This window comes from Melospiza georgiana, chromosome Z (assembly GCF_028018845.1).
Source record: "Melospiza georgiana isolate bMelGeo1 chromosome Z, bMelGeo1.pri, whole genome shotgun sequence".
In the NCBI taxonomy this organism is placed as follows: domain Eukaryota; kingdom Metazoa; phylum Chordata; class Aves; order Passeriformes; family Passerellidae; genus Melospiza; species Melospiza georgiana.
The window spans coordinates 57,226,334-57,241,595 of NC_080465.1; the positions used below are offsets into that span (position 1 = coordinate 57,226,334).

The following is a 15,262-nucleotide window of genomic DNA, read 5'->3' on the forward strand; positions in this document are numbered from 1 at the left end:
GTGATAAAATTGTTGGCTACAGCTGAATTTAACACATTTGAAAAGGCCAGTTTCATGTATTAGAAACTTGACTGGACAAAGGCATGTATAAGACAATGCTGTCCTTGCTTAGAGCAGGAATTTGAACTGCACGACATGCTGAGGTCTTTTCCAGTCTGGATGACTTTCTGGCATGGCTATCTTAATACTCAGAAATTTTACAAGAAACCAACCCAGGAACTGAGTATTTCACCTAAGCTCTTGCATGTAGTTTAATTCATCATGTTCTTGCACTTATGAAGTTGAGGAACTTGAGAATGCCACGCTGGAATCTATACAGCAAAACAACACACAAAACAGGATTCCTTTACATGCCTCTTTGGTGAATTATTTTATAATACTTACAGTGAATTCTCATTTTATTTAATACACTATACACCAGAATTGCAATCAACAGTATTTCAAAAGAATCCAGTTTCCAAGTTCACCATACTTTCCATTTTAACACTTAGGCATTTAAAATACATGAAAGTTATAGATTAATATTAAAGTAGACCTGATATGAAGTCAGAACTTACAAAGAGCAACATCTTTGCATTATTTCACCGTGACTACTTTCCATAAGTGGTAACTACACAATGATTAATGATTAAAATGCAGATCAGTTTACAGCATTCACAAAAACAGATTTGCCATATGAATGTGAAAAAAGCAGCAGCCTCTCATAATTTAAAAGTGACTTTCCACATGCTTGTTCTATTTGCAAAATACATCTCCCAACCCCCATTGTTACCGATGAAACCAAGGATTAGGATGTTCAGAATGATTAAAAATCATTTCAGGCTGAGTCTGAAGAGGGAGAGGGCAAAAATTATTTATTTCAATAGTTCCCTTGCACAAGAACAGACTTAGCTCTGCTGCACGGAATATTTAAACTAGCAGAGATTTTAAATTACAGACATCAGCGCTAAATAGTTAAGGAGACGATTTTATACACACCCCTCCAATCTAACAAAATAAAAACTCTAGGAACAGCCAATTGTTTTCTTAGGCTTTCTGTACACTTTGAACACCACTACAACTACTACTACACAGATTTGTATGATTATTACACTCTCATATGGAGCATTAGAGTAAAACTAAACCCCGAAGTTGTCAGTGGAAAGTCAGCTAAAAATGGCACTTACACATGCACACATCAGTTTCTATTTTGCTTTATTCACACACTTAGTTATTGTAAGCCTTGCAAACAAACTGCAAGACAGCCAAATTTGTATTCTGTGCAGCTTTGCCCCACACCCATTTTTTGTTGTTTTTATACAAAGCAAGAGATTCCTATTTGTCATCTTCTGCCACACTGCAGCAAAATAAGTCTTCTACAAACCTGTAAATGATAACATTTAAATCTACTTAAGTCACTTTTACAGTTTATATTTTACTCACAGCTCCATTAACAGTGAAGTTGGAAACATTTTTAAAAGACCATCAGTCCCCTAATTGCAAGTTCTTATAACTTAAGAAAATAAATTCCTTTCAACTGCTTAACAGTCCATATTAAATACCAGATGTGATGCTTACAAAGCAGATACTAACAATTCATATCCATTCCTTATGTCAGTGAACTGGTAAGAGGAAAAGTAAATCCTCAATGCAATCACATTTGAAATCTGATCCCCTTTATATGACTGCATATGACATATTCAATTTGTGTCTGTAATTTTTAAACAGACTTTTTTAATTACACTTCGGAAACTATATCCCCATTTTTAAAACAAGTTGTTCTACAGTGTAAGGAGAATCCATAGAGTGGATTCCCCAAAGTTCACTTTCTAAGCCATTTAAACAATAACTAGGCTAGCAAGTCAATCATGTCCAATGTGCTGGATCCAGACCTGGACAGATTAAGAAACATTTTGAAGCAGTGTTGAGTAAATAATTTTGGTAAGCTGTAAAACTGCCACATGCAAGGTATACTGTACTATAACAGCTCCAAATCCTTTATAAAAACCTTGAACTCCTTCTTCCCGTTTTATAGTATTTATGCAGTCTTTCATTCCCTCATACTGAGTATTGATTGGAAGCACTTCATAGCCAAGGTCTGTATTGTCAATTATTGTGCGTGTCCCTTGAATGTGAAGGCGGTGCAAAACTGTTTCCAGTGGGTAAAGCATGACATCAGCACAAAGGCTAGCAGCAAAGCTAGCAATAAGTTCTGGAAAATACGCATCCAGCATGCTCTGCACAGAAGTGGAGCTCTCAGTTGGAAGGTTGTGGGAATTATCCCTTTTCAAAACAAACAAGACAAGCTTCTGGACAATGGAACTGATGACGTAGTGAAGAACTCCGTGCAGAGCAGTGGGAAAAGTGAGGACCATCAGAGGAAGGAGACGTTTGCTATGGGGTACTCCCAAGCCTACAACTCTCCCAATTCCTTCTTTCACGCAGTCCAGGATGCCAGGGTTGTCTCGAATGATTTCACTCTACAAGAACAAACAAGGAGTTACAACTCGTGCTGAGCAGTTCAAAAACATCCCAACATCCACTCTGACACTTTATCACTGCTTAACTTTTAAAAAGCATTAAACACTTGCATGCTATTATGTCTACACAGCTGTACAAATAAAAGCCGCTTGTTATAACACTCTTCACAGCATTCAATTAAGCTTCTTTTTAAAGAATTAACCCATCTTGAAGAAGTGAGGGTTTTTTAATTTATATTGTGGTTATCTGTGTTTCTAACAAAGATATGCAACCTTCAGCCTATTGCTGAAAGTATCAGAATGCAAAGCAGTCATGAACTTGCAATGTCTACATCTGGAGCAAAATGCCAGGAAGGATTTATTTATTCAAAATTCCTTTACTTTAAAGACTGTGACTATAATCTTTGAACTTGAATCTACATAGTAAAGATTTCTATAACTAGTGTTGAAAGCTCATTTTCTATATGAATTGAACAGTTTCAGTTTTGAATGTTTTCATGGCATTATATGCATTTAAAGTAGTATTCTTTACCCATGATGTCTCTTAGTGAAGAGAGAATCACTGTAGTCATGTGCTAAAAATAAAAATTCTGTAGTAATTATTTAATCTGTTACAATCCACTTGTGAGGGTAGCATTAAGTGAAAAACATTATTTCCCCTACTAATAGTGTTTTATCCTGTTGTTTACATCCAAAATTCAAGATTTTGGTGTTCTCCTAAATGTCCAAGTCTCTGAGTCCATGTGGTCTATGTCCTGACCTCAAGCCAGAATAAACCACCAGAATATTCCTCAGTATTTGAGGAAATATTAAACAGCCTGCAGAGCCTTGATGGTCTTTTCTGTGTGGGTGAGAAACTAGTTTAAATGCCTGAGAACATAATGTTGTTGCAGACTTTAAGTACAAGTTAAGCAGCACAACTCCTTTTCTGTCCCACATCACTACAGTCACTGCAGTTTAAACCATTCCTGCTTTGGCCTAACACGCCACCATGAGGTTTGAGATGCTAATGACAAAGAACAGCTAATGACAAAATGTGATAGCTACAAATTTCCACTCTTTACAGCTATTTTGGCGAAATGTACACTTGGATAAGTGTCAAACAGACATGGTTTACCAGAACTAAGACAGTTAAAGTCAACATAAACCTGCCAGTAGGAAATCCAACAATCCCAAACTTTTCTGGCTTGCCATTGGTCATTGCATTCTTGCAGCATAGGAATGTAATTCAAACCTGGCAAGCCAAGCTGCTCCCCTGCACCGATAAATACAATATAAAAATCTTCACAAATGCTATCATTACCTCTGCTGTGTTTCTAATAAGTTTATGATGATGTTTCCAGGAACTCAAGAACACATTTTGTACATAATATATAATATATACATAATACATACACGTACACACGCTTGTTGAGTAAAATATTTGCACACAGCTGAAGCTACCAATCTTAAAATCCTCAGATCTCAGTGGAATTTTCATAACCAATCCATTACAGAGATCACCTACCGAAAAGGCCAAGAGAGATGCTATTTTGGGTTTTTTTGTTTTCCTATTAAGTTGCTTTCTAGCAAAGAAACTTTATACTTACTTTGCAAACAGAAGACAGGCTCTAAATCATGTTCTCTTTTATTGCTTAAAAATTTACCCATGCCCAACACCACAGGTAATGCAAAATCCTTTCAGTCAAAAATATGAGCAGCAATATATAGCATTCCATTCTGTGGCTGGCTATGAGCTCCAGAAATATTAACAGTGTTCCACCACTGTTTCTAGTTCCAAAATTATGGCATGGTGAGGGTAGAGTCATTCCCCAGCAATTAAGAATTTGAGTTCCAGCCAGGTTCCCATTATGACACCAGCTAAGTCTCCCAAATATTCCCCAAACCAGAGATCCCAGGAGGAAAGACGGTTTCTAAAATACGGAGTATCTTCAGAGGAAGTGAGTTTGTGGTTGAGAGTCTGTCTATAACTCTCCCTGCACAGAGGCTTAATCCCACCTGCCCTGTTAATCCATAATGCAGCCAGTTCAGACAGAACAGCTCTCCTAGTACCTTTCGGCTCATTTCAGCTTGGATTGTCTGCCCACAGCAGAATCCTGCCCCTGTCCATGCCTCTAAAGGCATGCTGAAACTGAAAAACTGCAGAAGTCAGCCTTCTCCCCAGAAAAAACACCATTTTGGACACATACACCAGCAAACTAGTCTTGACAGTACATACAACTTGCCCATGCCATAAATGAAAATTATTATTTTGATGACTCAGTGACACAAGAGTGACTATGCTGCATGCTCCATATGGGAGCTCAATCAACAGAGAAAGTTCCATTAGCTGCACAGAGACTCTGTCACGTCATCTAAGAGCAAGTCATTATACAGACAGGGCTGGGAGAATTATCCTGGACCTTTCTGCACAGCTAACCCTTGCCTTTCTCCAGAAAGAGATGCAACATCTCACTGACAGGCAGTCTGCAACACAGCACTATGGCCCACTCTTCACAGTTACAGAACCAGCTACGACATACTCTAAGTGACAGGTCCAGATTTTAATTTTTGTGGCTAAGGAAGAACTAGATGAAGATTAAAACTAAAAACCTGATTGAATGAAAACAGTCCTGAGAGGGTAGAGTTGAGTATTTATTTAAAAATCCCCAGTGAACTACTGGAAAAACCTTTACAGTTGTTGTAGGGGACAGATGTTACTGTAACAACATGCCTAGGAAAGCAAAGGTTAAAAAACTTGAGATTGAGAAAAACTTCTGTTTTATCTGCTGGAACACATAAATATAGCATGTCACTCTTTCATATACAATATATTCCAACTATCTACATTAAATGTCCTTTCCAATTCTAGATTTAGAATTAAGATATACTGATACACCCTACATAGGGAACATCCATTTCAGCTAAGTCACACAGCCTCAAGCAAAACAAATGCAACTACTGCAACACAAACCAGAATTCAAAGATTCATCTCTCCACATAATCTAATCTATAAAGTCTAACAGTATCTTTAAAAATGTTCCAAACATATTTAAATTACCTGTACAGTTTCAATCAGGCTCGCAGAATAAAAAGGCATTGCTATCACATGTGTTAACCTGTAGAAATTAACAATGTAAGAATTAACATAACGACAATATTAGAATTTCAGCCAAACAGGCACCTCTAAGTTCATAAAACTATTTACCAAATCATCCCTGAGAGAAAACTAACCAAGTATAACTCAATTACTAAAATGTAGATCAACTAATTGAGGTAAACTCCAGTCAAAAGTTTAGTTAAATTCTATTTCCATGTAACCAGACTGATTAAGGTCTAAAATAGTCTAATCTTTTAATTTAGTGGAGTTCCATAGACACAGGGATCTAGTACAAGAAAACCTGTGAAAGTGGTGTATGTAATCAAGATTGTTCAAAAAATCAGCATTTGAAAAGTACTGTTAGCATCCTGTCAAGAAATGACTGTTGGCATCTTGTAGCAGCAGACTAAACATATGCCCATTTGGTAGTTTTATTATATTTAGATAGTAAGACATACGATACATGCTATACTTACCCTTTGAGTAAAAGGTGTCCACCTATCTGCTTGAGATTCCATTTATGTGAAAGCTCTCTAAAAAGAGAAGTATTTACCACAGTATGAATAGTCATCCACATGTAATTCTCAAGCAATTCTTCCCTGAGTGTCAACAATCTGTTGTCAGTTTTCATATTGGTGTTCTATGATACATGGTGAACTACTTCTCATATTGGAAAGACACAGTGAAACATTTAATAAATCATGCTTAAATTAACTTCAAGTAGTTTTTCGGGCTTGTCAGATATCCTATCAAAAAAAGTATTCAGTTATTGATTCATAAGATGTTTGCTGCTCTCACAGCAACTGACTTTATTAAGTTCTGCCTTTATGTTGCAACCTTATGTACAAGCGCTTAAAGCAACCTTCAGGGAAAAACGGAGTATTTTAAAATCTTCCTACTCTTCCTTTATCAAGAAATCATTTTTATTTCATTTTGGTTTGGTTGTGCTCCTCTGCTCTTTAGGTTATGTTTACCCTGTTGTTATTTCTTTCAAGAAAATATAAATTATATTTAGGTACAGTTAGATAAGAACAAATCAAGTACAAGAGGTCAGGCTAGAAGTTGTGCAGTAATTCCATATAGACATAATTGAAGTTTTTTGTCCAATGACCAGTCCTTAGCATATTCTGATAAAAAAGAAGAAAACCCATGTATTTAACACAAAGGTGACATCAATAATATTTCCTTGAAATAGTATTTCTAGTTACGGACTTCAAAATACAAACAGCAAATGATTACAGTCCACTTGACAGAAAATATAAATCCACCTAGCTCCAGATACCGTTCCAATACCACATGTACTGACAATGCATATGGCCAATATCTAGCTATGAGGTATAGATACTTGTCTGTAATGCTGGGCACACTAGACCTTGCATTTTTAATAACAAGCTATAATGTTTTCAGCTTTGTTGTCTAGGAATCACAATCAGACACTGCTTGTAGTTAACCCTAATCCAAGAAAGGCAAGATTTTACTCTTTCTGAAGAATTGTGTGTTGTTACTAGCTTTCACACTTTAAATTCATAGGTCAATCACTAAACAGGAACAGAAGATCATTTTTACCATTATATATTTCAGACACTTGGATCACATCCACTTACCATAACAGTTAAATGATTTGGAAAATAAAACAGCCAAACTAATGTGTGAAAGCCTAATCTGTCAATCCACAAGGCATAACTGTGCAAGAAAAATTATGTAAGAAGTTTGCCTAGTACAAAACGCTCACACCCATTTCTGGGCTCCTCTCCTAAAATAGGGGTACTCTTTCATGTAACTATAACATAGAATTAGAACTGACATTTCACGTCTCTGTGTTCTTTGGACCCTGATAATGCAGTTAAGTAACCTTTTAAATTAGACTTGCTGGCACTGCTGCTACAAGCAATAATACAAGCTACCTTCTCCTCCCTGTAACCCAAAGATGCAAGCCACCATTAAGAAGGAAGAGAGAGCATTCAGGAGAAAATTGTGGGGTGGTGCATGTATGAGAAAACCACTGAGAAAGCAAGATCACTTTCACAGTCCAGGTAATTTCCTGACTGTTCACACATTGTGTTTCCATAAAGATGGAAGTAGCACAGAGGAAAGAATGAGCTGGTTCCAGCAGAAAGGTCTGATTCTTTTGGCAGCAGCACCAGCTTACTTTCCAAACTGCTGAACTGACCCACAAGAAGAAAAACATTGCTTACATTTTTGAGAATTCAGAACTATGAAGATATAAACACTATATCACATCTCATGAAGTTAAGCATACCCTAGAGCTGTATCTAAAACACACTTGGAGGAAAGCACATGCTTGGAAATTTCAATTACATATGAAACAGAGCTGACCAAAACCCTTAAATACACACTATACAATTTAAATATGAAATACTTTTGCTAATGCTTTTGAAGTTGCAAATGCCTACTTTTGTAAGTCTGGATACATGCATCATAACAGTATTTGATTCATCCTAACCATATTTCTTCTTTTTAAACCCAGGGTAGTTTCCATGTCCCTGAATATTTTTAGTAAAAATTAGTAAATTTCTGCAGCAGAGCGTTGACACTGTGATGCAGAATGATGAATACCTCTTTAAATAAAGTCAGTAATTTTTAGTGGTAACCTCTTTGTTATGAGAATACTGAGCAAGGTACATATGGCTGTTGGTCAAGGAAGGCAAAAGACAAAGCTGCTGTTACATGGACACCCATTTACCATGTCTTCTCATTTACTAATGCAGGCCATTCTATTCTCCCTCCTACCAAGGCCAGTGCAAATATTCAGCGAAATGTCAGTGCTAACTAATTAGCTGCGCAAGTCTTCTGTATTTACATTAATAAGACCAGGAATTTTCCCCTTAGGTATGGTAATGTTATTACCACACAATAAAAACCTAAAAAAAAAAGAAGAAAATTATGATTTTTTTTATTACAGAGTTGAATACCAAAGACCAATTTGCCACAGCATTTCTAAGCCAGACAAGTAAGCAGACACAAACAAATAAAGTTCCCAGAAAGAATCCCTCACTATTTATGGATTATAAGGTCGCCTTTTCCAAGACAACCACACTGTGTTTGGTAACACCTATTTATTGTCTGGTTGTTCTCATGAAGTAGTATTTTTCAAACAGCCTTACTAACACTTTGAAAATAAGTCAACAACTTACTAATTTGTTAGAAGTTGTAAAAAAACATGCAATACCTTGGCAAAGGTGTAAATTCACTGATGATGCCTTCTGTTCCCAGGGTTATGCCCTGAACAATGAAAGTGCTGCCCATTCCTTTCCAAAGAGCTCTTGGACCCTGTGTATCAAAATATCCAACACAAAACTCAAAAATATTTTCAACTTATTATTAAAAAATTTCAGTAAATTCAGACCACACAGGGCTACAATTCTACTGTTTTAACTTTATCATTAAACTTGGGTAACAACTAATTTTTAATCTATGCAGAAGTTTTTGTTTTTCAATAATTTCAAAGACCTATCAATAACTTTGGAGGCATGTCTCCCACTGTTAATAATCTGCATTATAAACTTAACACCATTTTTTATGGACAAAATGAGCTTAACATGTCAAAGGCACATCCATAAGATAGTCAGAATTATGAATTTCTTCCTGCCTTCTAATGATGTGAGTTTAAGGATTGCCATCCCCCTGCAGAATTGGAAATGTACTCAGTACTACCTTTGGAAGGAGTCACTTCAAAAATAACTTTATCCACATAATGATTAATGATCTTTCAGAAACCTAATGAAAAAAAAGATTCAGGAACTTTTTGTTTTCTAACATCCATAAATCTTTCCCCACTAAGTATTGTACTTCTGAAAAAAAAATAATGGTTTACTTGATCTTCTTGACACATTTTTGTAACTATAAAACTAACAAACCCTCAGCACAGCCATGCTTTACAACACCATCTAAATAAACACTCAGATTTCAATGTACACACATGCTGTAGGTACTCTAAGTGCCCACATACAGGCTGCCACCAAATACTAACCTGTGTCTTATTGATGCAGTACATGATATTGACAATACTAAATGGTGTGAGATGATAATTCCGTGCATGATAGTTAACCTGTTAAAATATAAACAATGGCAGTCTTAGAAACACACTTGCAGACGATACAACTCTGAAGGATAAAGGTGTTTCAAATATAAGAATTTTTTTTCTGTAAAGATCAGCTAAAAATATGAGCAAGTTTTCACTGAAATTTAGGGAAATGGACAGCCCTTTTAAGTATTCATATGAAAGTTTAAAAATAAACTTTACATTAATCAGAACCTATGAAACAAAGCATCCTGCTTGTAAATGGGGATCTGAAAGTTGCTCTGCAGACCCCACAGCACTTACTTGCTGTAATTTGCTTTCCACTGCCCAAAGAAAAATAAGCAAGATTTTTCAAAATAAGCTAAACTGCAGAACAGAAAACATGTATTCTACAAGTAAACACTTGTTAATGTAGCAGAGGCCCCCTAAAAATTACAAAGCTTCCTATAATACATACTTTCATTCAGAGATATGACAGTACACAGGAGCTTTGACTGGAATAGGTAATATAAAAGACATACCTGACACTGACGGCGTAGAACAATGCAAGGATGTGCCAACACATTTTCTGTAAATAGGCTTCAAAGGAAAATTGTATTTAATGCACGAGAAGTCGCTAAGAATTCCTTAGAAAAGGCTTGTTAATTGTCTTTAACAACAGCAGATCAATATTTGGAAAAACAATATATTTTCTAGTGAACTAACAAGGCATGTTTTTGATGGCTACCCAACAGCCTCGCAAGGAACAAATTGCATGAAATCTGACACACACATTCACTACGAAAAGCCCCATATATACGTAGTATGCACATATTTTTATATGCAAATAACATACAAAATTTCTTAATCTCATCCTCCTCAAAGTATCATGGTACAAAACAAACCACAACCACAATTATGAGAGGATTAGTTCCAGTTTTATGCTAATTCTGCATACTGTATTAATAATCAAGACTCTCTTTAGGACGGCCAGAGAAGGACTGGTAGTAACAGCTGACTACCTTTTCACCACTACTAACCCAAAACAATTCTCCTGCCAGTGCCAGAAGTCATATTTCAAATCAAAACTTCACAGGAAAATTCTCACTTCCAAAGCAGAATTCCTGGTTCATTCAGAGAAAATATTAATTTAATCTCAGAGTGCCTGAGTGATCAGAGTACTTACCTGTACATTGTTCAAACCTGGGATATGGATTAGAAAAGTAGAATATCCAGGATTTTTACAAACTCAAGCTACAGAATCATCTCTGGTAGGTTTCTGAACTTCTGACAAACAAGTGGCACAGAAAAATACTGCAGTTTTGAAAATATTGAGCTAATTTGTAGTTTGCTACTACCAAAATAGGTAAAACTTTCCCTGGACATCAGCATCTTAAAATTCAGCACTTTCTCAAAAACACTATCAATAATAAGACAACACAATCACTATAATAAGAATAAAACGGCCTCCAGACCAGCTTGGTTACATGAACATTATGGTCTGAGGATACTTTGGTAATACACTCGAAGACATTTTCACTTTCTCAAGAAATATTTGTATTGATTAAAAATATTAATAAAAGTTGCAAATGTCAAAAAAGTTTTCTGGTGTTACTTTCAGATAACTTGGACAGGGTACACACATCCTGGGCATTCCATATGAAAAACTGTTTCTTACATTCATGTATTTTTTGAGCAACAGTTAAAGAAAACAGAAACCTAAACAGGGGCAGTAAGTTTCTAAACACATTTCAACTACTTATGGCTGTTGGAATAAAAACACATTATAGAAGTGTATGTAGGGTTTATAAGACAAATAAAAACGAGCTTTACTACTGCTTTGTCACTCAACACAACTCTTACCTTGCAAGGCCAATACCAAAGCCAGCAAATCTGTTCAACTGCTCTGAAAAAGAAAAAAAAAAAAAAAAAAACAAAACCAGATTATACAGCAGTGATAATCACAAAATAGAGAAAATGCCATGCACAGGATCTGACAAACTAATTTTATCCTATACTTGCATTAGAAAATGACAAGCACTAAACCACAATATTTACGGCAGCTGAGCAACAGAGGATATAAAACAAATATTCCCCCAGGAATATTTGCACTTTGGACTGCATTTGAGTTTGTACATACTCTTATATATAAAATTATGCTTTTCTTACAGGGGAAAAAAAGAACAGAGAAAAATGAACAGTAAAACAGAGAGTATTTTAATATTTAAAAAATCCAACTCAAACCAACTACTGAAAGATTTAGCATGCATGAGTTTACAGTAATTCTGAAACATAAATTTAGATAATTGAGGTGAAAATAATGTTAAAACAGTAAGAAGGCAAAATTTTGGGAAGTTACACAAAAAGCCATGGATAAAGTAACAAACAACCACATAAGGCAAATTTTCAAGCCAGCTGTTTATCTCCAGTCCTTTGCAAAAATCTAGTTATTGGAGAATTACAAAAGTAATTAATTCAACTCTTTGTTGCCTGCAACCAGACAAGCATTTGCCCATTGGGAATTAAGATGAGCATCAGAACCATAAAGGCATTTTAAAGTTAATGCTCAGCCCTACAACAGCACAACTTCAGAGTGCAAGCAGTCTGAAGGCATGGATAAAGTAACTTCAGTGGGGCTCCACACAAATGTGGCAGCCCTCCTAAACACGGTAAGATACCATTTGCAGCAGCTGGGTTCAGTGATTACAGCAACTCCGTATCAGTGCTCCAAAGTGCAGAATGAACACACCTTCCACATGTAGATAGGGGGGAAAAAATGTAGTCTCCAGCTATGCAAGGATACTTAAACAGTGCTTCAACCAGTGCATCCATGGATGGAGTCCAGCTAAATGCTGTACTATTTATAAAGACACTTAAATTAAAACACTGCACTACTGGTCAGAAAAAAATAACTTGCCTACTAAAAAAATTCGATTTCCCGTAAATTACTATTTCATATATCTTTCGATACTCAAGTGTCGATAACCTGCTCCTTTTATTTAAAGAAAGCAACATACAGTACCCTAGATAGAGCAAGTTTTCCTTAATTCACCTCAGTTTCATGAAGAATTAAAATTTATTTATGGAGGGTTATACTCACTTTCCTAGCAATTACTGAAAAAGCCCCGTACTTAGTTGCTAAATCCTACCAGTCCCACAGTTCCCTCGCAATCACACGCGGACGGGGGAGGTTTACGTCAGCAGTTCATGTTTTAAACCCGAGAGAAGCCACGCAGTCTGTACCACCACCACCACCACAATAACGCTGCACTCTGAGAGCCGAGAGCACTTCCTGCCCTTAAAGAGGGCGGAGTGTTTCTGCAGGAGATTGTTTACACGGGCACTGAGGAGCAAGGTGACTGCACACTGCTTAACGAGAAGCTGCGGGCGCGCTCTGACACTCTCAAACCATTTTTGCATGGAGTTGCACAGCGTAAGAGGCAGCCACGGAGCAGTCTGACTTCTTCTAAAGGGCTTTTCTCCCGGCGCTTCAGCACCGCCAGTAAAAAGGAGGGCCGGGAGCGCTCGGCCTGGCCACGGCACAGCCCGGGGCCGCCGCCCGCCCGCCCTTGCCCGGCGGGTCACTGCTCGCGGGAGGCGGGAGCCGCGGCTCAGCGGGACCGGGGAGCGGCGAGAGGCGGGGGCCGCCCCCCGGCTAGCCCAGGCCGGGCCCTCCCTTACCGGCGCCGGGGCCGGCCACCCCGAGGTTGACCTCCTCGTTGGAGCCGACGCCGCCCAGAGGGGTTCCGGCCCCATACGGCGGCGTCTTCTCGCCCCAGTGCAGGTTGCGGCTGCCGGGGATGTCGGGCGGGCTGGTCACCCAGGAGCCCAGCTCCGAGCCGCTGCTGAAGGGCCTGGAGCCGGGGCCTAGTTCGTCGCGGCCGATCCCGCGGTAGCCGAGGCCGTCGAAGCCGTCGGGGCGCCGCGGGTGCATGGCGGGGGTGGCTGAGGGGGCCCGGCGGGGCCGAGGGGAGCGGGAGAGGAGCGGGAGGCGCCGCGCTCGGGCCGCACCGGCGGCAACGGACCCGGACCCGTCGCTCGCCCTGGCACTTCCGGCCGCGGTGAGGCCGCGCGCGTGACCGCCGAGGGGGCGGGGCCGCGGCGCTGGGCCAATGGCGGCGCTCCGCTTGCCCGGCCCGGGGCGGGGCGTCCGGCGTGGAGGGGCGGGCGGGCGAGGGCTCCCCCTGGCGGTGCGGCGGGCGGAGCACGGCCCGGCCCGGGCGGGCGCGGGGGAATCCCTGTGGCGGCTCCGCTGCCGCCCCCCCGTAGGGGAGTGCGAAAGATCGGGAGGAGGTCGGAGAAACATAAGGTGGCCATGCCGACCTGAGACAGCACTTTCCGGGGAAAAACATCCTTCTTATCGACCCTGGAGATGAGCACAACACAGACATGACAGGCGCGGGGATGAGGCCAAGGAGGGCCGGGAGAGGAACTCTGAGCACCCAGGATGCCCAAAGCCCTCCGACCCATTTCCGTAAATGGTCTGACAGAACAGCCTGCCCATAATAACTGATTGCATAGAAAGTGAGAAACACTTACGTACGGTGAAGTCAGGCCATAGAAAGTATCTCCCAAGCCCGGGCGGTGCCCGCGGGATATCCCGCTGGCTGGATGGATGCAGGTGGATAGAGTCTGACACCAGGACTGACCTCCCTTCAGCTGCATCAGTGCTGGAACCAGGAGCGGTGATCCCTTCTTTTTCTCTCTTTCTCTCTCGTCCTTTTTAGTTCACCTCTTTTTTCTGTCTTCCCTTTCACACTACTTCTTTATCTAAAACCCATTGCCACATGCTTGTACAGAAGGTCAAGGACTAGAATACCAGTTTCCATGCTGAGTGTGTGATTTACTAATGAAACTTTCTGATTGTTTGCAGACCCTCTGACTTTTGTTGTTCCTTTCAACTGTGACCATTTATGAATCCTCCTTAGGAGTGGGGGCTGCCCTCTGTGGGTTTAATGATCCCTTAGCTCAGAATCACAGAATCTCTTAGGTTGAAAAGATCTCCAAGATCACCAAGTCCAAACTTTGACCATGTCAACCAGAGCATGGCACGTCCAGTCTTTCCTTAAACATTTCCAGGGACAGTGATTCCACCACCTCTCTGGGCAGCCCATTTCGATATCTGGTCACCATTCCTGTGAATTTCTTTTTTTCTAATGTCTAGTTGAAACCTCTCCATGCACATTAAATCATTCCCTCTTCCTGTGTCATTTGTTGCATGGGAGAGGAGGCTGACCTCCCCCTTGCTACAATTTCCTTCCAGGCAGCTTCTAAGAAGCTCAACAAGTGGGTCTTAGTCTGACACACAGGTGTTCTCATTTTGTGCACTAGGTTAAGCCAGCATTAGTGCTTTCAAGTCTAAGTATAGCATGAGTCATCCACATGAGCTTTGTGAGAGGAAATCTCATTAATGCATACGAGTATCTCAAAGGCAGGTGCCAAAGGATGGTGCCAGACTCTTTTAAGTGGTGCCCAGGGACATGAAAAGGAGGAAAGGCCATAAACTAAAACACAAGTTCAGCACATAAAGTTACAACATAGCTGTACTCTGGTTTGTTACACAGTTTTTACTCTTCCTAAAGTTGTGGAAATCATAAAATCAGACTAGTCAGGATTGAAAGAAATCTTTAAAGGTCATCTAGACCAACAGCCTTGCAATAAGCATGGACATCATCAATTTCCAGCAGATGTTTAGGGTCCTTT

At 39.6% G+C, this 15,262-nt stretch overlaps 1 protein-coding gene across 1 annotated transcript; it reads right to left on the reverse strand.

Annotated features, from left to right (window-relative positions):
• Positions 1–341: 341 nt before the first annotated feature.
• Positions 342–13,568, reverse strand: SLC25A46 (solute carrier family 25 member 46). Its single transcript, XM_058044093.1, has 8 exons — positions 13,241–13,568; positions 11,423–11,465; positions 10,102–10,159; positions 9,530–9,607; positions 8,729–8,829; positions 6,015–6,071; positions 5,500–5,557; positions 342–2,459 (listed from the first exon to the last, which is right to left on the reverse strand). The coding sequence occupies exons 1-8, from the start codon at positions 13,491–13,493 to the stop codon at positions 1,881–1,883; spliced, it is 1,227 nt and encodes a 408-aa protein (XP_057900076.1). The 5' UTR covers positions 13,494–13,568; the 3' UTR covers positions 342–1,880.
• Positions 13,569–15,262: the final 1,694 nt, after the last annotated feature.